The sequence below is a fragment of the Rattus norvegicus genome, chromosome 8, assembly GCF_036323735.1.
Source record: "Rattus norvegicus strain BN/NHsdMcwi chromosome 8, GRCr8, whole genome shotgun sequence".
NCBI lineage: Eukaryota > Metazoa > Chordata > Mammalia > Rodentia > Muridae > Rattus > Rattus norvegicus.
The window spans coordinates 123168429-123192422 of NC_086026.1; the positions used below are offsets into that span (position 1 = coordinate 123168429).

General features: G+C 45.0%; 1 protein-coding gene and 1 non-coding gene across 18 annotated transcripts in view; both read right to left on the bottom strand.

Annotated features, from left to right (window-relative positions):
- The window catches only part of Cnot10 (CCR4-NOT transcription complex, subunit 10), a 49715-nt gene that overhangs the window by 9754 nt on the left and 15967 nt on the right, over positions 1 to 23994 (bottom strand). For 6 of the 17 annotated variants that reach the window (XM_039081627.2, XM_039081628.2, XM_039081625.2 and 3 more), the window contains 7 exons: positions 23766 to 23849; positions 20341 to 20458; positions 18089 to 18238; positions 16757 to 16959; positions 14825 to 14946; positions 13431 to 13607; positions 10868 to 10972 (listed from right to left, as the gene is read on the bottom strand). In XM_039081627.2, the coding sequence (XP_038937555.1) occupies positions 10868 to 10972; positions 13431 to 13607; positions 14825 to 14946; positions 16757 to 16959; positions 18089 to 18238; positions 20341 to 20458; positions 23766 to 23849 (959 nt within the window). Of the gene's footprint in view, positions 1 to 7770; positions 7841 to 10867; positions 10973 to 13430; positions 13608 to 14824; positions 14947 to 16756; positions 16960 to 18088; positions 18239 to 20340; positions 20459 to 23765; positions 23850 to 23994 lie in introns of those variants that run through there. The other 11 variants (XM_063265636.1, XM_063265638.1, NM_001007003.1 and 8 more) reach the window with 5 other exon arrangements.
- Positions 368 to 471, bottom strand: LOC120094421 (U6 spliceosomal RNA). The gene has a single exon (XR_005488740.1). It is a non-coding gene; the product is annotated as a U6 spliceosomal RNA (small nuclear RNA).

A 23994-nucleotide genomic window follows, 5' to 3' on the forward strand; every position in this document is an offset into this window, starting at 1 on the left:
AGGGCAGGAGGGGAGGGGCTGGAGGACAGCAAGGCTGGGAAATGATGTAATTATACCAGAATCTCAAAAAGTAGTCTAAAAAAATACAGAGAGAATAAGTAAATTGCAAAGGTTAAAGTGTGAAGCGACATACATGTAGGACACATGTTTCCAAACACATTTTCCAAATATGTGTACATGTATTCCATGCTTGTGACACAGTAGAATCCCAGGACTAGGGAAGGGACAGGGATAGAAGAGTCTTGAGTTTGAGACCAGCCTGGGCTGCATGGTGAGCTTGTAAAAATAGTTTCTATTTTTGTAATATGTATTTTTATTGAGTTTATAATTACATCATTACCCTCTTTTCTCCCCCAACACCGTTTCCATGGATACTGCCTTCCTCCAAGATTTCCATGCCATTCTTTTGCAGGAGCCATGCTAATCTCTGCATGGATCCAATTTGAGTATATATGCCACCAACTAGAGAATGGGAGAAGGCTCTTACTCTGAAGTACAGACTGTCCTCACACTTATAGTCTAGGTGGGCTTTATACATGAGCTTCCCAAGTGCTGAATGACAGGCACGAGTCCCATCAACTGTTCAAAGACAGGGTCTTATTCAGTAGTCTAGGCTGGCCTCAAAACTCAGAGCAATTCTCCTGTCTCAGCTTTCCCAATTTCCGGATTATAGGCACAAGTCGCCTTCTGACATTTACCAGACAGACCAGAGTGGTCTCAAACTCAGATCCACCTGCCTCTGCCTCCAGCATCCTGGGATGAAAGCTCAATGTCAGGGCACCTGGCCTTCTCCAATCCCTTTTCCCCCAGTTACTGTTTTTTATTTTATGTATGTGTAGCATGCGTGTGCTTAGTCATCCATAGGCCAGAAAAGGGCATCAGATCCTCCAGACTGCAGTTACAGATGTTTGTAGGTCACCAAGTAGGTACTGGGAATTGAACCCAGGCCTTACAGTGCTCTTAGCTGTCGAACCATCTCTCCAGCCCCCTCTATTATGTGTTTGAGACAGAGGCTCTCTACATAGCCATCCATGGCTGTCCTAGAATTCACTATATAAACCAATCTGGCCTCACACTCAAGACATCTAGCTGCCTCTGTCTTCTGAGTGCTGGGGATTAAAGGCAGGTGCCCCCACGGTGGGCTGCCACCTCATTCTTGATAAGTACAAGCTTCCCAGTAATGTAAGGTGGACACACAGCTCAGAGGTAGAGTACCTGCCTAGCCCAGGAAAAATCCTGAATTCAATCTCTAGTCCACACAAGAAGAAGTAGTACTATGATGCTTTGAGTGAGGAGTGTCCCCACAGGCTCATGCATCTGAACACCGTGACCCCATACAGCAACACTGTCTGGGGAGGTTAGGAGGAAGGGATCACTAGGGGCCAGCTAGTGGCTTTATAGTCCTGCACCACTTCCTGTTACCACCTCACTCACTCACTGGTTACTGGGATCTTCTACTGGTTTCAGGAAAGGGGGATGCCCCATGGGGCCAAGGAAGGGAACAATGACTGGTTGGGCATATCTCACCTTCAGAAGTATGTCACTAGTTACATCTGTGTGACAAGACACAGTGGCTTAATAGTTCTGGCTTGTTTATTTGACCTTACTTATTTGATTAAGTAAGTGGTGTTTTAAGACAAGGTCTCAGGTAGCCCAGGTTGCCTCAGACTCATTCTGTGGCTAAGGATGGCCCTGAACTCTCATTATTCTTGCCTCCATGCCCTGAGCGATGATATTACAGGCATGGGTCATTGTCGTACCTGGTTGTTTTGATTTTAATTAAAAAAAAAAAAAAAAGAGAGATATTGTCTCATGCAGTCCAGACTAGCCCTCAACTCACTATGTAACTGAGGACGACTTTAATCTCCGATCTCCTGCCTCCCTTTCTGAGCACTAAGGCTGCAGACATCTAACTACTTGTGTGGCTGGAGATCTAGCTCAGGGCTTCCTGGGTGCCAGGCAAATCTCCCAACTAAGCCACACCAATCTCCAATCTCCTTACTCCTAATTTGTTTTACAACCTTTTTACTTGAATAAAACGATCTTTTGTGTGTGTGAACATGTATGTGCTAATATCACATGTGTGGTAGCCAGAGACAGTTTGTTGGGAGTGGCGGTCTCTACCATGCCATGTAGACTCTACAGACTGAACTCAGGTCTTATTGGTGGCAAGCGCTTTCACCCAATGAGCTAATGTGCACGTCTGAGCTATCTTTCAGGTCCCCTCTGTGTTTTTATTTAAGAACAGCAATGTTAATACATTCTACAAGTACACAGTGCATTCAGGAGACAGAAGCAAAAGGATAGCGTGTTTTTGATCACCTGGGTTATACTTAGAAAAATAAAAGAAAATAAGGAGGGGGTGCTACAGATGTGGCCCAGAGGTCGAGTACTGGATGCTCTTGCAGAGGGCCTGGGTTCGATTCCCAGTGCTGTCTATAACTCTAGTTCCAGGGGATAGGATACTCTCTTCTGTCCTTCATAGGCACTGGGTACACACAGTGAAACCACACAGACACATAAAGAAAAAAAAAATAACAGTCACACATGTACTGTTAGAAAGGAAAATAAAATTATTTAGCATTAGAACCCTTGCACATGCAGCCAGAGCTGAAGAAGACCGAGGTTTAAATGACGTTCATGAAGCTTAATCTTTTCTTACCCAGTTTTATCTGTGGCTCTTTACAGAGCGGCAGCAGCAGTTTTCTACGCTTATACAGTATTGTATATTCCCTAGAGATATACAAGGAACTCTTGAAGAATATGGGCTACGTCAGGCATAGCGGTACACATCTGTATTTCTAGCCGATGGGGACAGAGGCAGGGGGCAGTGTTCAAGGCCAGCCTGAACCGCACAGCAAGACCCTGTCTGAAGAAAAACAACAAGCTGGGTGTGATGGCGCACGCCTTTAATCCCAGCACTTGTGTGGCAGAGGCAGGTGGATCTCTTCGAGTTTGAGACCACCCTGGTCTACAGTGCGTTCCAGGACAGCCAAGGCTATATAGAGAAATTCTGTCTCAACAAAACAAAACAAAACAAAACAAAACAAAGAACCGAAAAACAACAAAAGCAAAAGCTTCCGTAGACCCCTCTCTCCTTGGCTCCCATGGCAGTTGTAGCTCTGGTAGCCAGAACAGGACCATATGAGGCAGGCTCACTGGGAAGCACCTATCCTGGCCTTTCCTCACACAGTAGGTGGCCATTCCTGCTCCAGCCCACTGTCAAGCTCACTCTGGATCCAGAAATCAGCTCTGCAGCAGAACAGTTTCCCAGCAAAGCCCACACATACCTACCTGTTAGAGAGTGGCTGCCCCCAGCCTTTGCAATAGCGCCATTAGGATTCTATTAAAACCAACCTCCTACAACATCTAAGTGTGTCGATATAAAACTGGGGGCCAGGGATGGTTTGGTGGGAGATACCTTGCCTCCACAAAACAATAAATTTGGCTGGCATCCTGATCAAGGGCTATGGAATTAAGGCAGCCTCACTGCTCTGAACCAACTTTTATGATGCCCCTTCCTGAGCCTGATAATCCACTCAGTTTCCTGTGAGAAAACAGTATTTCCACAGGCTCTGAACAACAAAAAGAAACATGCCTGGCTCTATCTACTAAGGCCTTGCAGAAAATCATTTTATTTTTGATCATTGCTACTTAAAATACTTCCCATCCCCAACACACACACTCCACCCTGGAGTCACTGTCTGATCAGTTTTACCTGGCACTCAGTGGATCTGACAGCTCATCCGACTGGAAGGTGGAAGAGGCAAGGGCAGAGACACTTGAGCTCCTGCCCCCTGTGGAGAAGCTGACAAAACCCTCACTCCATAGCACATGCCACTGAGGAGCTAAGCCCTCAGACAACAACTAGGAGAGAGGGAGGGAAGGAAGGAGGAAGGGCGGGCGGGCAAAGCGGACATCTTTTTTTTTTTTTTTGGTTCTTTTTTTTCGGAGCTGGGGACCGAACCCAGGGCCTTGCGCTTCCTAGGTAAGCGCTCTACCACTGAGCTAAATCCCCAGCCTCCAAAGCGGACATCTTAAGCAGCAAGTCACAATCAGAGACACTAAAAACCATCCGAGGGATACCTGGGGACTAAATGAAAGCAGTCCAGATACCACAAACTCCAACCGAAGGTAAAGCTGACATGGCCAAAATCACCATTTTCCAAAAGAAAATGTCTTTACAACGCAATTTCACAAGTATCATTTGAAAAATTGATTAACAAAACAATGCACGACAAAGTGAAAAAATGTAAGATTTCGAAGAAATAAAACTAGCCCCCAAACAGTAAGCTTATTCCACTTCTCTACAATACAGCAAACAGTAGATAAATCTGTCAACTGTAATCTGACTCCTGATTCTCCTGCCTCTACCTCCAGAGTGTAACCACCATGTCCTCTATGCTGTGGTGGCGATCACAAACAAGGGCTCTGCCGTTGCTAGGCAATCTACCGCATGAGCCACATTTGCCGTGCCTCTCCATTCACTTCCCTCACCTTCCTCGGTCCCAGGATTACAGGTATGAACCTTATGCCTGGCTATAACACCCACACCTACAGGAGACAGGGTCCTACTATGTAGTCCTGGCCAGCCTGGAACTGTTAAGTCTCAAACTCATAAAATTCCCCTGCCTCCGCCACACTAGTGCTGAGGTTAAAGGTGTGAACCACCACCTTCTCAGGATTCCTTCCTTTCTTCCTGGAGGCACATGGGATGGCACTAAGGTGGACACAGTGCAAATGAGGTACAGGACAGGGCTTCTGGGCAGGCTCTTTTCTGGAGGATTTACTGGATAGGCAGGCTTTTGCAGGACCATACTCAAGTCATAAGGTATGTGTAACCTCAGCACTGGAGATGCTGAGGCAGGAGGATCACTATGGGTTATACAGTATGACTATGAATCAAATAGAAAAATAAAAAACCCAAAAGTCAATTGAAATGGGGAGGGGTAGGTGGGCCCTAAGGACAGCACAGAAAAGACCAGGCAGGGCAAACAACTCAGCAGGTGATACCCTGGGACAAAGCTCAAGAAAAACAGTGCATGTTATCAGTCAGGTATCAGCTGGACTCCCTTCTGAACAACAATCCTTGGATGTCTTCTGAATCAATGGAGAAAGAACTCAAAGGGTGTCACGCCAGGATCTAGCAAATTGCCTAACCTTCCATGATTTATATTTTTACAATAGTTATACTAGCCAAGTTATCTTTGTCCTGAACATTTCTCTTCTCCAATCTGGGACCTCTTACTAAACAGACAACTTAGAATTCACCTTACTCTGTGCTGACCTCACTGCCCGTGCACAGATGTTCCTGCGCTGGCTCCAGCATGGCCATCTCCTGTGCCTCCTCCCTAGCACTGCTGCCCTCTTTCCCAGATCCTGGAGTCCTGGAGCTTATTAAAGCCGTATGAACCTCCCCAAGTGCATGTGTGTGCATGTGTACTGAGTACAGGCCGATACCCACATACACATAAAAACCAGTCTGCTTCCATGACCTTGGATTCATCAACAGATCTCCCTCCCCCCTAGCCCTCCCTGAGCCAGAAGTTCCTGTATCCCAAGCTGGCCTCAAGTCTTCTCTGTAGCTGAGGGTGAGCTTCAACTTTTCATCTCCCAGTCTCTAACTCCACAGGGCTGAGATTATCTGAACACATCTACATGAAAACATCACTACACCTCACACCCCGTTCCCTTTTTTTTTTTTTTTTTTCCGGAGCTGGGGACCGAACCCAGGGCCTTCAAGCACTCTACCACTGAGCTAAATCCCCAACCCCTCCTTCCCCTTCTCTGAGTAGCTCCTGCTGTCGTGGAACTCAACTGTTTAGACCAGGATGGTCTTGAACTCAGAAAGAGATCCGTCTGCTTCTGAGTACTGAGATTAAAGGTGTGGGCCACCATTGCTTAGCTCTCTAATTTATTTTTATTTTTAAAATGATTTATTTTTATTTTATGTACATTGGTGTTTAGCCTGCATGTATGTCTATGTGAGGGTATCAGACCCCTGAAATAGGAGTTAATAGTTGCGAGCTGCTGTGTGGGTGCTGGGAATTGATCCAGGTCCTCTAGAAAAGCAGCCAGTGCTTTGAGCCACCTCTCCAGCTCCCTATTTTTAACAGCAAATACATTTTTGGAGGTGTTAGACATAGAACACAAGGTCTAGGACATAAAGGCCACCGAGTTTCAACCAGCCTTGTTCCATTATCTATGACAATAGTATCCTTTGTTGTTTTACTGACTTTATTGTGTGTGTACCATGTGCATGCAGGAGTGAGCCTATGGAGTCCATGAGTGCATAGGAATAACCTGAAAGTGGAATAACAGAAAGTTGGTTGATAAACCAGCTCAACAGCCATTTTATAGTAAGGACAAACAGAAACCATCTCTGTAGGCTTAGGTTCTTTAAAACCTATTTTAAATGTTTTAATTTCTCTTCTAGTCCATTACCCACAAAGGTAGTAGAAAGGCGAGGTTAATAGAGCAAAGAAGGATACAGACCTGTTTAGGAATAGATGTTGGAGCAAACCTAGTCCGTGTTGTCAGGACACCAGCAGTGTAGTTTACACCAATAAGTAGTGGCAGGACTTGACAATACAATTTACGAATTAGTAATGGCGGTTTGATCTAGAAGAAATCCTAAGGCCTAATAGGTCCGAATCGGCAGCAGTGGCAGGAGCTGCCAGACCACCAGAGGGTTTCTGGTCTTTGCGAAGTCAGACAAACGAATACCAGCAAAGAATGGCAAGGCGCACCAATGCCGTCCAGCATCAGCCATGTTCGCTGGGCTACATTTATACTCTCCCTAAACATGTGTTCTCTCCAGTATCCGCTCTAGTCAAACAGCACATGTCTTTTTTTCTAGGCTGCCTCCAGAAAAACACCATGTGTCTGTTCTTAGCAAAACATCTTCTCACATGTCTGTTTTAGCAAAAACATCCACTCATAAGAGTTTTCAGAAAAACATCAAACGACACAAATGAGTCTTTAAAGAAAGCAGAATTTGCATCTGTTTCTGAAGGTGTTATGACTGCCTGCTATAGTTCTTTTGCTTCAGGAGGTTGTTAAAACTGTCTTGCAATCCAACTTTTGTGTCAGAAGGTTATAGCCACCTGTTGTTATGACTGCCTTACAACCATATCTTTGTTCCAGAAGGTTAGGACCAACTTATTTGCCAGCCAAATCCTCCATTTGGAAATTCCCTACCCCTAGCTATAAAAACCTTGTTTTCCCCACGTCCAGTGTCGACCTCTTGCATCCAGTCTTCAGGGGAGTGGCAGCCCATGTACACAAATAAAAAAGCTTGCCTAAATTAATTTGGCCACAATGATTTGGGTCTGTGGTCTTTCTCACATCTTTGGATAAACTGTTGTGAGAGGGGTGGGTGGGAGTAGGAGCATCTTCATGGAAGAAGGGGGAGAGGAGGTGGGAGGGGGGGAAAGGGGATAACATTTGAAATGTAAATGCATAAAATATCCATTAAAAAAAAAAAAAAAAAACAGGGGCTGGGGATTTAGCTCAGTGGTAGAGTGCTTACCTAGGAAGCGCAAGGCCCTGGGTTCGGTCCCCAGCTCCGAAAAAAAGAACCAAAAAAAAAAAAAAACAAAACAAAAAACAAACAAACAAACAAAAAAACCAGACACAGTTGTGAGCTATCACATGGGTGCTGGGAGTCGAATCCAGGTCCTCTAGAAGGGCAGCCAGTGCTCTTAACCTCCCAGTCATCTCTCCAGTTTCTTGAGACTCGGTGTCATCATCATACATACCATCCTGGGCTGGTCTGGAACTTGCTATCCACAATATGCTGGCCTCAAACTCAGAGCTGTCTACCTCTCTCTATTGAGTCCTAGGATATAAGGCGAGAGCCGTCCTGAGCGCACATCCTTTTTCCCTTTTTTAAGTTTTATTTTTAACTGTGTGTGTGGTCATGTACATATAAGTAGGATGTCTTGGAGACCAGAGATCGGCACCAGATACTCTGAGCTGGAATTATAATGTGTGGTGAGCTACCTGACCTGGGTGCTGGGAAGGGAACACCAATTTTCAGGAAAAGAGCTACATGGTTTTTTTTTGTTTGTTTGTTTTGTTTTTTTAAATCTTATTTTTTTCTAAGATTTATTATGTGCACAGTATTCGTTCAGTCTGCATGTATTACTACATGCTAGAGGGGGGAACCAGATCTCATTATAGATTGTTGTAAGTCACCATGTAGTTGCCTGGTAATTGAACTCAGGGTCTCTGAAAGAGTAGCCAGAACTCTTAACTTCTGAGTCATCTCTCCAGCCCACAACATGTGATTTTTAAAGATTTGTTTGTATTATATCTCATGTGTATGAATGTTTTGTCTATGTGTATGTATACGCACCAGGTACATGCCTGGTATCCATGGAGGTCAGAAAGGGGCATCACATCCTTTGGAAATGGAGTCATAGGTGTTTGTGAGTAACCATATGAGTGCTGGGAATCAAACCCAGGTCCTCTACAAACACAAGTGGTTTAACCACCAAGCCATCTCTTTAGCATCTCCCCTGCTTTTTAAACAAGTCATCTTTGATGTGTATGAGCATTGTGCTTATGTGTATGAATATGCGTGCACCACAAGCATATCTAGTGCCCCTGGAGGCAGGAAGGTATCAGCTCCCTTGGAACTGCAATTACAGAGGACTGTGAACCTCCCAGTAGGTGTTGGGAACTGAACCTGGGTGCTCTGTAAGAATAGCAAGTGCCCCAAATCTGCTCTCCTCAGCATTTGCTCTGAACCACTAAAACCACTTCTCCAGCCCCATCAGTTAATTCTTTTTTTTTTTTAAATCTTTTTTTTTTTTTTTCCCCCGGAGCCGGGGACTGAACCCAGGGCCTTGCACTTGCTAGGCAAGCGCTCTACCGCTGAGCTAAATCCCCAACCCCCCCATCAGTTAATTCTTAAAACACTTCCTAACTAGGGGAAATCAGTATTTTAAAAAGATGTATTTTGACTTTATGTGTATGAATGGTTTGTGTGCATAAATGTGCCCCATTTGTGTGCTGGTGTCCACAGAAGCCAGAAGATGGCCTTCCATCAACTCCTGGAACTAGAGCTAACAATGCTGTGAGCCAACTGAACCTGGGTCTCCTCTGGAAGAACAGCAGTGCCCCTCAACAAGGAGCAACAAGGAGCACATCTCCAGTCCTGTTTCTGTTTTTTTTTTTTTTCCGGAGCTGGGGACCGAACCCAGGGCCTTGAGCTTGCTAGGCAAGCGCTCTACCACTGAGCTAAATCCCCAACCCCATTTCTGTTTTTTTTTTGAGATAGTGTTTTCTCTATTTTATATTCCTTTGTGCCCTGGTATTTACTATGTGTAAACAAGGTACTTCTCTGCTTTTGAACTGGTGGGGTCAGAGGTGGGAACCACCATGCCCAACTTCCATTTTTTGAGACAAGGCGTTATCTCTCTTAGGATGGCTTTATATCCAAAGATGGCCCTGGTCTCCACCTTCACCATGCTGTGGTTACAGGTCTGTGTGACCAGGGCTGGCTTCGGGGATTAAAAACCCAGGACTTTATGGATGCCAAGAAAGCATTCTACCAATTGAACCAGCCTCCAGGATGGTTTTGAAACAGACTCTGATTTAACACAGAATCTCATCTTCAGCCTGTCTAGAATAGAATTTTTTTAAGACTTGTCTTTTTTTATGTGTAAATGAAAAATTGAAACTAGGGCTGTCAAGATGGTAGTGGTTAAGAGCACTTGCTGTTCTTCCAGAGGTCCTAAGTTAAATGTTGGTTCATAACCTTCTATACTGTGATCTTCTGGCACATGCGCATAAATACAGGCACAATACTGTATATATAATAAAAAGTTAAATGTTGGTTCATAACCTTCTATACTGTGATCTTCTGGCACATGCGCATAAATACAGGCACAATACTGTATATATAATAAATAAAGGGGCCTTCAGTGTTACAGAGCACAAGGAGATGACTTGGTGAGGAAAAGTCTTCACTGGCTAAACCATCTTGCTGGCCCAATGATATTAAAAAATTAAAACAAAAAACATCACCATTGACAAAACTCCAAAGGCAAAAGCACTTGGGAGGGGGGGCAGAGACAGACAGACTGCCGGACGCCCGCCCCCAAGACTGGACCAGCGCATTTGGTACATTAGAGCTCCTAACCCCGAGCCAACTCTTCAGCTCCTTTCTTGAGACCTTTATCTTTGTTTTCTTCAGTCCTTTGTTTATGAGCCAACACCTTTGTTCAGCTCATTAGAAAACTTACTTTTGGGCTGCAGAGATGGCTCAGTGGTTAGGAGCACTGACTGTTGTTCCAGAGGTCCTGAGTTCAAATCCCAGCACCCACATGGTGGGTCACAACCATCTGTAATGAGATGTGATGCCCTCCTCTGGTGTGTCTGAGGACAGCTACAGTGTACTTATGTATACTAATTTAAATACATCTTTAAAAAAAAACTTATGTTTCAGAGAAGAAAGTGTTGTCCAATAAGAGCCAACCAGGATCTTGTAACTTGGGGCGGGGCTTAGCCCAATGGTAGTGATGAAGCACCTGCCCATCATGCACAAGTCCTTGGCTACCACAGCTTCCCCATCCCAAACCGTCCAGGTAAGCTTACAGGGCTTGCAGCTGACAGAGTGGCAAGAGCAGGTGCTGTTTGAGTGTGGGGACCTGACTTTGCTTCCCAGCACCCATGGAAAAAGCAGGTGCGGCTGCACACCCTGGAGCGTCAGCAATGAGGTGGGGGAGGTCACTGGATTGTCAGGTCATGTAGGATGCTCACAGGCAGAAAGAAAGACAGTACTGTGCAGAGGTCCCGGCCCACTGTGTACATGTCTACAGCACATATGCAGTGGATGCTCACCGCCGCAGGTACTCACTTGAGGTTTTCTAACTCCTGTTTCCTCAGGGGAGAAGACGGTGGAGCAGGAATGAGCTTATCTCCATCATGGCTTTTACTGCTGAATAGAGAAAGACTCTCAGGGCTGACAAGAAACAAACGAGTGTACAGTTTGCTTTCCCGTTCCCACTCCACCACGCCAACCCAGTTCTGACAACAGACATGCTAACTTCATACAACCCTACTCTACTACCAACTCTGTCCTACCACATCGTCCCTAGTCCTCAACAGTACTTTACCCAGTCTCTAGCTGCAAACACCTCACTTAAGTACCTCCGCACAATCACTCGGCTTCAAAAGGTTTTTCCTTTTTCCTTTCCTTTCCCCTTCCTTCCTTCCGTCTTGTGTTGTTTTTTCCAGACAGGGTTTCTCTGTGTATCCCTGGCTGTCCTGGCGCTCACTCTATCGACTAGGTTATGGCCTCAAACTCAAGAAGAGATCCAGCTGCTTCTCCCTCCCAAGTGCTATGATTAAAGGTGTGCACCACCACTGCCCAGCTCAAAATTTCTTTAGTAAATAAGCTGGGGTTGTGGTTCAGTTGATAGAGTGTATGTCTAACATGCATGAACCCCTAGGATCTATTCCCGGCACTGCATAAGCCAGGCATGATGGTGTGTGCCTTTAATACAAAGATATAGGAAGTAGTGGTCACAGGGCTAGAAGCTCAAGGCCACCCTCAGTTACCTAGTGTAACTGGTCTGTGTGAGATCTTGTCTTAAATTTTCTATAATGAATACTTATAAATTTGTAATAATCAAGAAAAGAGGTGTTGTAATAGAGAAACAGTTTAAGGGTGATATGTAGAGAGCAGACCTTCTAGCTGGGCATGGTGGCTCACACCTCTGATCCAGCAGCACCAGGGAGGCCAAGGCAGAAGGCTCATTACAATTCTGAAGCTGACTTGCAAATAGGAAAAAAAAAGAAAAAGCTTTTCTTTTTTTTTCTTATTTTTTGTTTGTCTGTTTTGTTTTTTTTTTTTGGGGGGGGGGGGACGGGGTCTTTAACAGCCCTGGCTATCCTGGAACTCAAGTTGTAGACCAGGCTGACCTGTCTGCCTCTATCTCCTAACTGCTGGGACAAAAGGTATGTGCCACCATGTCTGGCTGGCACTTTTTTTTTTTTTAAAGATTTATTCATTTATTATATGTAAGTACACTGTAGCTATCTTCAGACACACCAGGAGAGGGCATCAGATCTCTTTACAGATGGCTGTGAGCCACCATGTGGTTGCTGGGAATTGAACTCAGGACCTCTGGAAGAGTAGTCGGGTACTCTTAACCACTAAGCCATCTCTCCAGCCCTGGCTGGCACTTTAAAAAAAAAAATACATTTTAAAAATGTGTGTATGTGAGTATTTGTGGCTGTACATGTGCTATGGTGCACAAATGGCTGCCCGCCTACCTCTGCCTCCCAAGTGCTTGGGTTAAAGGCAGATTCCACCTCACCCCAGGTTGGCTTCTAATATTCAATAAATACTAAAAAAATTGCTGTCTCTGACACCAACAAGATTTTCAAATATTCCCACTGTTAACCTAATGGTATTTCTCTTCCTTCCTATTTCTTTAGTCAGGGTTTTGTTACATATCCTAGGTAGTATACAAGTGTCCTTCTGCCTCTCAGAACTGGGCTACAGGTGTGCACCACCACACCTGGCTCTGGCCTTAAAGTTGCTCCTTTAAGAAATAAGAGCCTATTTTGTCTTAAAGCACTCTGCTCTCTTAGCTTCTATTTCTCTTCAGAAACCATCTTCTTTGGTATGAGTAAATTTTGGAACTGCTGGATAAAGCTTGGGAAGCTATCTAAAGGACAGACAGACAACAAGCTTGCTGAAGAAGTCCTGAAGGACTTTTGCCAAGGGGAGGTGGGGGTGCATTGTCTAGATTTTTGTAGAGTAACTTGAGAAGAGGGAACCTCAATTGAGACAAGGCCTGGAGGCAAGTCTGTGGGGCACGTTCTTGACTGCTTTCTGATACAGAAGGACTCAGCCCACTTGGGTGGTGCCACCCTGGACAGATGTTTCAGGGTTGTGTAAAAAAGCAGTGAGCTCTGGGAAGCAAGCCATGTAGAATAAGTCTGTTCTTTCTCAGCCTCTGCTTCAGTTCCTGTTCTAATTTCCCTCAACAACAGTATGCGATCAAGACCAAACCCTTCCCTTCCTCTGATGGGTTGAATAAGACTGCACTTTTAGACGCATTTATCTGAACGCTCAGTGTAAGGGCGCAGTAGTATTTAAAGGGATTAGGAGATGTGGCTGGGTTGGGGGAAGTGTGTCACTAGGGTACGCTTTGAGTTCAAAAGCTCAAGTCAGGTCCCAGCATCTCGCTCTTCTGCTGCGGTGGATGCAGATGTAGAACTGAGATACTTTCTCCAGCGCCACGTCTGTCTGTCTGGGCGCCGCCGCACTCCCTACCATGACCAGAATGAACTAAGCCTCGGAACTGTAAGTTGCCATGGTGTCTTAAGATACTTCCCAAGTTGCTTTTGGCCACAGTGTTCACCACAGCAGTGAAGAGCGACAGGACAGAGGTGAGAAGGATGGGTACCTGCACGTCTCACTGCTCTCGCTGCTTTCCGCATTTCCTCCAAGTTGGCTGCTGCTCTTGGAGCCGTTTTCCTGCTTTGGATCTTGCTGCTCTTCAGGTAACAGCAACAAGGCATTTCTGAGACAGATGGCTGCAAACTCCACACTGGCTACAGGAATGGCTGAAGACTGCCCATCGCTTCAAAGAACAAGAGAAATAAGCTGAACGGACTGTAGAAAAATAAACCCGACTTTCCTGCTATAAGGAATCATTAACTGTTAAGGTGCAAGCCTTTAATCTCAGCACTCGGAGGGAGAGGCAGGCTGACCTCTGTGAGTTCAAAGTCAGTCTGGTCTACACCTCCTAATCTTTTTAAATAGTACCACTCCCTGTTGACTAAGACAGAGAAATCCTATCTCAACAAAATAAAACGAGATGGAATCATTAACTGTTACTGAACACTTTCTCTAATGGACAAAAAATTAACAGAAGCTGTTATAAGCAAACGGTAAAGAACCACCGAGTCTCCCTCAAGACATGGAGTACAAAGGACTGTAAACATTCATAAGAGGAGGGTGGGATCAATACTCCGCACTGTCAATACCAATGCAAGAGAACTAACTGTAGACAACGCCCTGAGAACAGAGGGTAGAAAAGACCCGTTATGGGGGGCTGGGGATTTAGCTCAGTGGTAGAGCGCTTACCTAGGAAGCGCAAGGCCCTGGGTTCGGTCCCCAGCTCCGAAAAAAAGAACCAAAAAAAAAAAAAAAAAAAAAAAAGGCCCGTTATGAATGTGAAGGCTGTGGGGTGGGCAGAGAGAGCTTAGAGGTTAGGAGCACCAGCTGTTCTTTCAGAGTGACTTCCAGCACCCACATGGTGGCTCAGAACTCTGTGTAACTCTGTTCCAAGAGACACATGCCCTCTTCTGAACTCCATGGGGACCAGGCATGCATATGGTACACATAAATGCCCACAAAATAACCCCTCTCCCCCCAAAAACCTTAAAAACTAAGTCAGCACATGGGTCAACATTGTTTTAATGTTTTTGTTTGTAAATATTTTTAATCAGAGGTTGGATGAATCCTTGGAATGGGAACTCACAGACAAGGGTAAAGGAGCAGCAACTCTCTAGGAAGACAAAGGAGACACAAAAATGCCCTCTTCTGGACATCCTGATTCATGGCAGTGACTAGTCTGCTTCCTTAGGATCTGGTGGACAGTTTCAGCGCCCACAAGTACACTAGATCATGATTACAGTTGACAGACAGTGTGGGCCTGTCTACTGATGCAGCAATAAAATGTCACCACAGAGCAATTCCTCCCATGAAATGACCAAGGCCAAGCTACTTCCCACTAAAACCACAGCACTAACAGTACTATTACGGAGGCACACTGGCTCATGGTAAAATACTTACTTGTAGACAGTGTTCTGAATAGACTGTGACGCCAGAACTATTTTACGGTGATACCCTTGACCAACAATAGACTGTACAATTCCCTTTTTTGTGGGAAGACCTTTGGTTTCTTGCTCAGAAGTCTAAAAAACGAAAAATATTTAAGATAAAATGTAAAGAAATAGCATAAAATATGATCAATTAATTTATAATTATGTTTTTTTAAAAAGATTTATTTATTTTATATATGAGTACACTGTAGCTGCTTTCAGACACATCAGAAGAGGGCATCAGATCTCATTACAGATGGTTGTGAGGCACCATGAGGTTGCTGGGATTTGAACTCAGGACCTCTGGAAGAGCAGTCAGTGCTCTTAACTGCTGAGCCATTTCTCCAGCCCAAATTTTAGAATTATTAAAAGTGTGTGTTTTGTGTGTGTGAGACAGGGTTTTGTTCTGTAGCACAAGCTGGTCCCAAACTTGCAATCCTCCTGCTTCAAACTCCCGTGTGTTAGGATTACTGTCATAGCCACGTTGTGAAACTACATGTCCCCCACTGTATTTGTATGTGTGATGCACATGTATGCACATGTGCCTATTTGTGAGCCTGGAGGCCTGCAGGTAACACATGGAGATGTGCTAGGTTTTTCTCCTATTTTTTGAGGCAGAGTTTCTCGGCAGAACTGTGGTGGTTTGAATAGGTATGGCCTCCATAGACTCATGTCTATGAGTGCTTGGTCATAGGGTATGACACCATTAGGAGGTGTAGCCTTCCTGGAGTGGGTGTGGCTTTTGTGGAGGCTGGCTTTGAGGTAATAGATGCTCAAGCTATGCCCAGTGCAGTACAGAACTGCCGAAAGGCTTTTGTAAAAACTTTTTTAAAAACTAAGGTACAGGAGAGATGACTCAGTAGTTTAGAGCACTTGCTGCTCTTGCAGAGGATCCCGGTTATTTCCAGCACCCACAGGGTAACTCAAATTTCAGAGGCTTTGATGACCTTTTCTGACCTCTGTGGGCTGCACACGAATATGGTGCGTACATATATAAGCAGGGAAAACACTTACATACATAAAAATAAACCTTACCAATGAAAACCCCAAAGTACAGGGCTAAAGAAGTAGCTCAGTGGTTGAGTACTCCCTGTTACGCACAAGGCTCTGAGGTGGAACCAGAACGCGAACATCCATCACGCTTGCTCACAGGCCTACCCTCCCGCCCCACCCCTCTCTCAATAACGTCTGAGTCTTAGCCCCCTCTCTGCTGCTCTCAGGCCAACTACTCAAACACTGGGTGCGAAGCTGCACAAAGGCTTCCTTTAAACCCTGCCACTTTCCCCTGCTCGTCAGAAAATCCTGCTCAGGGAAGAACCTCAACGTCCTACGGAACCTATGGCGGGCAGGGGTGCCAGGAGAGCCTTAGGGAGCCAACGGCTTCACATCCCAAGGGAACGTGGGGAGAGAGGGGAGGGGAACCCACACCCCTGGTGGTTTTTATTTCACCTGCTTCACACTGACCCCGCTCAACCAGAGACTCAGAGGCTGCTACCAACCTAGAGATAACAACTCGGGGCAGTCCATCTTTAGACACTGAGGACCAGTGTGTCAGAGAGGACACGAGACTGTCATGTGAGTCACTGGAGGGAGTGCTCTACTCCTGTCCATTCTCACCTGTCAGAACCAGGTGTTCTCTGACCACCCGGACACAGGCCATCCTCATGCTCTCAGATGGCACAGCCTAAGCCCAGCAGGAGCCACCACTGTTCTGACACAGACGCCTCACTGGCATCAACCCTTTGCCAAGATTTAGAGCTAAGCAACTGTGAGCAGAAGACTTACATTCAGTGGTGGTGAAAAAGGAAATGAGATCTTAGATTCCCAAGTATCTTTTGCTTTCCCTGTAACAAGTGTAGAAGAGAAGAAATAGAGGTTCAAAGAGCTACGCATCAGTGCTCACCCCTTTATTGGCAGCAATGCAGCACTCAGCCAGCCGGAGCCAAAGACGAGGATTCGCGTGGTACACCTGAACAGCTTCAACCAGACACTCAAAGGCAGCAAGAGGCCTCCCGACGTGCAGCAGCTGGATCCCACAGTTGTACAGCAGCTCGTACCTTTTGTTGGCCAGCAATGTACACATGGGTCTTCCAGAAAACTTTTTGCCTGGTGATAGAATTTGGAGAATAGATCATATTAAGGTTCTGTTGTACTGCAGGCCTTTGTTCTCCCGAGCAAACACGCCCCTGTTTAGTACTAGTAACTCCAATGTGAAACTCTAACAGCTCTTTCCAAGGGGGTCTCCCAATCCCTAACTCCACAAGTTCCTGCCAGTCACTTCAGATGTCTGTGCTAGGAAGGACAGAGATGTCCTTGCGTCTGTCAGCTCTTCTGCCAGTGTTGCTTCAGGGAGCCGAAGAGCTGAGGTGTGCCACTGGCTGTCTGAACCTTACAGCACCTTGCCCTACTTCAGACTGCTTGGCCATTTTGTTTCCACTTGCTACACTTTTTCAGTGACCGAGTCTACAATACAATCACTTGCCACTCAAAATATATTCTTTTTTTTTTTTTTTTCTTTTCCCGGAGCTGAGGACCAAACCCAGGGCCTTGTGCTTGCTAGGCAAGCGCTCTACCACTGAGCTAAATCCCCAACCCCTCAAAATATATTCTTCAGCAACTGAATAAGTGTTTAAGATTTTAAAAATTAGAAAGTTGCTTGATTTTAATCATTTCTGATCAAAGATCCATATAATCTGAATGTAAATTACAAAGTTCAGCAAGTTGCTTTAAGGCTGTCGGACTTGTGAAGTTCTGCCAACAATTTATAATACTGCTAGCCCACAGTCAAGAAAGCCTAGCGACCAATCAGAGCTGGATGACACACCATGAGGATGCAGGATTACTGATCCACATCATAACAAACTGAAGTAATGGGATTTTTTGGTCTTTTCTACCCCTAACCCCCATGTCTACGTGCTTTCACATGTGTACGTGTGTGTACATGTGAAGCCCAAGCTTGAGGTCACGAATCTCCCTCAATCATCCTTTTGTCTTATTCTTGAGGTGGGGTCTTTTAATTAGACTGAAGCGCCCTGACAGAGCTCGCCAGCTTGCTCCAGGGACTTACATCTTTGACTGGATGATTGCTACTTCTTTGATTATGACATCTTAAAGCAAAACTTGTCTCATCCTCCAAGCCCTGAATGTCTCCCCCAGCCCCAGATCCCTTCCCCAATGCTTGTTCTTTCACCATGTGTATCCAGCAGGACACTGCCGGTCCCCAGTGCCAGTTTACCTGGATCGGTGTTACCCGCACTGAGCTGGGCGCAGACATTGTCATTTTCCTGCAGAGCCTTCTTGAAGTAGAAAATCCCCAAATTGTGCTTGCTCATGGCAAAATGGATACAACCAAGATTATTCCAGAACATGCATCTCAAGCACTCACCTGAAAACAACACAGACGACTTTACCCAGAGAATGTGTCTTTGCAGTCCCCCATGCAAACAGCAGACCTAGGTGCTGTCAGTTAGCTAACCTATTTGGAAAGTCACTTAGTCCCTACAGGACAGTTCATGAGGCACAGTGAAAACCTAAGGGCTGGACAGGGTGACACCCTGTCTTGCTGGATTTCTAAAACAACCCTGAATACTTTTTTATTCATCCTATTTTTTTTAGCAAGTGACAAAAACAACTTATTATACATGCCATACATCCCACTGAAACCCTGAAACCCTGACAAACGCAATCTGTAAAGCACCTAGAAATGGGAAGCTGGAGTTTAGCTCAATGGTAGAGCTGGCTTAGCATGCATAAGGTCCCAAGTTGAACATGCACACACATGGAAACAGCTAGGATACATTAAATGGAGAATAGCAGGGAGAATGTATGCAGTAAAACAGTCTACAAACCCTGCTTCATCTTAAGCCTAAGTAAGTGTCCCCTCTATTTACGCCATCTGTCCACCTACCATCCATCATATCACCAACCACCTCAGACAGGACTGTGCAGAAAAGGCTGGCCTCATCTCAGCTCTCTCTAGTTGAGCATGACCTTCTAATTCTCTTGCCTCTACTACCCAGAGGGTAGGGATCACAGACAAATACCTGGTTTGTGTGGTGCTGGAGATGAAAGCCAGGGCTTTGTGTATGACAGAGAACTCTATCGACTGGTAGGACCCTAGTACTGTTCTCCTTATACTAAGAGGGTCTTGCACCGGTCCTGGTGGCTTACAACTCACTATGCAACTGAGGCTGGCTTGGGCTTCTGGCAATGTCTCTGCCTCAGCCTCTGGAGTGCAGGGATCACAGGAGCCATCTGCCGTGCCCAGCTGGCATTATTCTTAGCTTATGCATTATCTCATCTGGTCTATCAGTTGCCCCTATCTAGGAAGTCAGAGACTGTCACAGAAGCCTTTGTCACATGCTTTAAATACTAATGTCTACTAACAGTTGTCACTTGTTCTGTGACTTAATCATTCATATATATATACATATACATATACATATACATATACATATACATACACATACACATACACATACATACATACATACATACATACATACATACATACATATATGGTTTGTTTGTTTCAAGACAGGGTTTCTCTGTGTGGCCCTGGCTGTCCTGGAACTTGCTCTGCAGACCAGGCTGGCCTCCAACTCACATGGATCTCTTCCTCTCAAGTGCTGGAACTAAAGGTGTGTGCTATCACATGTTTGTGGTTTTAATCACAAAAACTGAACACTCTTTTGTGGTTGAATCTTTAGCTATCTCTCCAAGATTGTGGGTAATGTTTGAGCAAGCCTTCACCACAAAGTAGGGTATTCACCCCAGTTTTCTTCTGCACTTTTATTTTTAGTCTGCATTGGTGTTTTGCCTGCATGTATGTGTATGTGAGGGTGTCAGATCTTGGAGTTACAGACAATTGTGAGCTGCCATGTTGGTTGCTGGGAACTGAACCCAGGTCCTGTGGAAGAGCAGTCAGCACTCTTAATCACGGGGCCATCTGTGCTTTTATTTTTACATTCCAATGCTTTACCTTGGTAGATTTTTTTTCTTTTGATGAAAATAACCTAACTTAGCCTTCACTTTCTAAATGAGCATTCCAAAACCATTTCCTGAGCCTGTGTGGTGGCAGAGTGACAGCACATGCATGCCTATAATCTTTGCACTTGCAAGGTGAGGGCAGCAGCAGTGAAGTTCAAGGCTATCCTTGGTTACACAGCAAGTCAAAGGTAGCCTGCTGTATGTGAATCTGGGCCTGATGTTTCACACTTTAATCCCAGTAGTAGGGAGGTAGAATGAGTCAGATCTCTGAGTTTGAGGCTGGCCAGAGCTGTACAGTGAAACTCTGTCTCAAAACAAAAGAAAATTACTAGTTAATAAATGTAATAACTAGCATGACTACTTTATCCTCATGACACAAAACACCAGATTAAGATGAGTTGTTAACAGGATACTCACTGCCGAATTACCAAGGCTGTAGGCGCTGAGCTTTAAATGAGGCAGTACTATTAAGAAGAGAAGGGGACAGTTTTCTTTTACCTGTTTTCATGAAGCCTGGATGCTCGGCAATGTTTGAACTATTTAACAGCTTCACTGCTTTTCGATAATTGCCCCTTAAGTACTCAAAGTTGCTTTTAAGAAACAGGGAAGGTGCGGACTGAAAAGGAATACGAAAGTGATTTAGAGTTTGTTTTCGCTGTCTTCTGCACTACCCTCACACTGCTGTCCGGAAGCGTTTACGACACAAATCACTAAGCTGAGTCAGCCACAGAAAACAATTCCTAAACGCTCACTGACCTGCTGTCTTTCTAAAATACCAACATCTCAAAGAGTTGAGTGGCCACCTAAAAAAAAAATCACTAACACGCATACACAGAGTATCAACAAACTGTCTTCATTCTCTGCATCCTCCTGCGCCCAGCCTGCTCCATGTTCAATATGTTCAAGTGATCTTCTGCCTAAGCCTCTTAAGTCGTTGGGAATACAAGCACAGAACCTTGGGCCTGGCCTAACTGAAAGTCAGTTTTACAGCACAAACTAGGACTTTTGTTTTAATGGTTATTGCAAAATTGATGGCCATGGTAGTCTGAATGAAAACGCCCCATAAACTCACCCCCCGTCAGAGGATGTGTTACCGGGGTCAGGCTTTGGGGTTTAAAAGGCCTGTATCATTCCCAGACATCTCTCTATTCCTTGTGCTCCCGGATCAAATGTAAGCTCTCAACTACGACTCCCCACGCCTGCCTAAGTGCCAACCTCCCTGCCACAAGGACTCTCTTCCTCAGAACTGTGAGCCCCAGACTGGACAACTCATCTTGGAAGTTGTCTTGGTTATGGCGTCTTCTCAGAGCAGAACAGTAACTAAGAGAATGGTCTTCCCTGCTTCTTTTTGATTTTAAAAAACACTGTGTGGAGTGAATAAGAATGACCCCTCAGGCTCGAATTAGCAGGTGTGGCCTTGTTAAGGAAGTGTCACTGGGGGATGGGTTGAGGTTTCACAAGCTCAAGCCAGGATCAGTCTCTCTTCCTGCTGTCTGGGGATCCTGCTATAGAACTTGCAGCTACTTCCTCAGTGCCATGTCTGCCTTCATGCCACCATTCTCCGGTCTCCCCACCATGTTGATTATGAACTAAACCTTAAAATGGTAAGCAAGTCCCAGTTAAATGGTTTCCTTTTACAAGTCGCCTTGGTCATGGAGTCTCTTTACAGCAATAAGGCACTAAGACAAAGCTAAGTTCTTTTTTACCTTATGTGTAAATGTGCAAGGGAGTGGACACATCGTGTATGGGTGTTTATGGAGACCAGAACAGGAGGCCAGATCTCCTGGATCTGGGGTTTATAGCAGGTTGTGAGCCACACAACATGGTTGATGGGAACCAAACTCAGGTATCCCTGTAATAGTATTATAAATTCCCAATTACTGAGCAATCCCTCCAATCCCTCCAGCCTCCCCCCACCCCTTCCTTTTTTTTTTTCCCCCTTTTCTTTTTTTTCGGAGCTGGGGACCAAACCTAGGGCCTTGCACTTGCTAGGCAAGCGCTCTACCACTGAGCTAAATCCCCAACCCCCTCCCCCTTTAAAAAAAAAACAAAAACAAAACACATGGTCTCACATAGGAACCCAAGCTGGTCTTGAACTTGCTGTCTAACCAAGGAAGACTTTGAACTTCTGATCTGACCAAGTCTACCACCCAAATGCTGATACTGTAGGTCAGGGACGCCACACCCAAGCATTTTATTTATGTGCACACTATGGAGGGACGTCCTTTTCATTTTTAAGATTTTATTTTCACTTTCAATTACTATATGATGAGAGTGGTAGTCTGTATACTAGAGTCCAGCACAATTGAAGGTAGAGGAGGGTTTAGATCCCCTGGAGCTGGAGTAACAGGCAACTGGGAGCTGCCTGATGTGGGTGCTCACATTGCAAGAGCAGTGAGTGCTCTTAACTGCCAAGCCATCTCTACAGCCCTTGCTTTTAACATGGGCACACTTCAGCCCAGGCTAGCCTTGAATTCCTAATCCTCCTGCCTCCACCTCTCAAGTGATAGAACTGTATTCCCCGTGTGTGTGGTGTGTGTGTGTCTGAGTCTGAGTGGTGCTAGGCCAGTGTTGTATTACTGAGCTGTCCCCAATCTTTCTCCTTTCTTAGGATTCAACTTTCATTAATTCAGAATATCCAGTTATTCTTACAAGTATAAAAAGAAACTATGTTACTATATGAACAGAAGAAATTCCAAACAAAGTTTTGTTTGCAGTTACCAATCTTTCTATTCTTGGCAAGGATTTTGTATCACTCTCATTAAATCTTCATACTAGAGGGGCCTCCAGAGAGAACTGATTTAGAATGCAAATGCCACAAAGGTCTGGACACTGTACTTTGTGAAGCACCATCCCAGGAGTTATTTACTCACTCAGAAACATGCTCTCCATCTATGGTCTAGTCCTTTTTCTCTGTCTGGCCTTCTGTTGGCCCAGAGATCTGCTGGTCACTAAATAACTGTAGTCTCAGGGTTATTCTAGGTAGAGGTACTTCAGATGTTCATGGCCTCAGGTACAAACAGTAAACTGCACAACAATGATCAGTTTTTTTTTTGGTTCTTTTTTTCGGAGCTGGGGACCGAACCCAGGACCTTGCGCTTCCTAGGTAAGCGCTCTACCACTGAGCTAAATCCCCAGCCCCCAATGATCAGTTTTTAAAAACAAGATTTACAGGCTAGAGAGATGGTTCAGTGGTTAGGAGCACTGACTGCTCTTCCAGAGGTCCTGAGTTCAATTCCCAGCAACCAGAGTGGCTCACAACCATCTGTAATGGGACCTAACACTCTCTTTTGGTGTGTCTGAAGACAGTAACAGTGTACTCACAAACATGAAGTAAATATTTTTTTAAAACAACAACAAAAACAAGATTTATTAATTGGGTGGTGGTAATGCACACCTTTAATCCCAGTGCTTGGGACTCACTCCTGATCTACAGAGTGAGTTCCAGGACAGTAAGGGATATACAGAGTAACCCCATCTTGAAAAACCAAACCGAAACTAAAACCAAAACCAGACCAAAAAAAAAAAAAAAAAAAAAAAAAAAAAAAAAAAAACCACCAAAACAAAACAAAAAGCAGAAAACAAAATCAAGCAACAACCCCACCCTCCACAAAGAAACCCCAAGATTTCTTTACTCGAGTGTATGTGTGTACGTATATGTACCTGTGTGTAGAGGCCACAAGAAAGCAGCAGGTGTCCTACTCTCTTTCTCCCCATTCTGCTGAGTTTTGAGGCTGGGTCTCCCCCTGAACTTGGAGCATATTTCCAATGGTAGGCTGGAAACCAGCAAGCCCAAAATCTTCCTGTTCCTCTCAGAGCTGGGGTTACAGACTGGTGTTTTATCTTTGCAAACTGACAAATCCTCGCAGTCTAACTAAGAAAGCCAGAAACTGATAACGGGAGGAGAGCCAGGAGGAACTTACATTTCCAGCTGTGTTCATGACAGACTTGATCTCCCTTTTGCATGCCTTCAGCGACTTCATCTGGATGTACCCTCTGACTTTGTACTGCAGGTGAGAACAGAGACACACAAGAGGGCGGGTGGGTCACTTATATGTGCTCGGCTCCAGCTTGGCTCGACAGTCCACGACAGTAAATCTCATTTGCATACAACAGGTCAAAGACAGTCACATGCAAATGCAACTTCAAAAT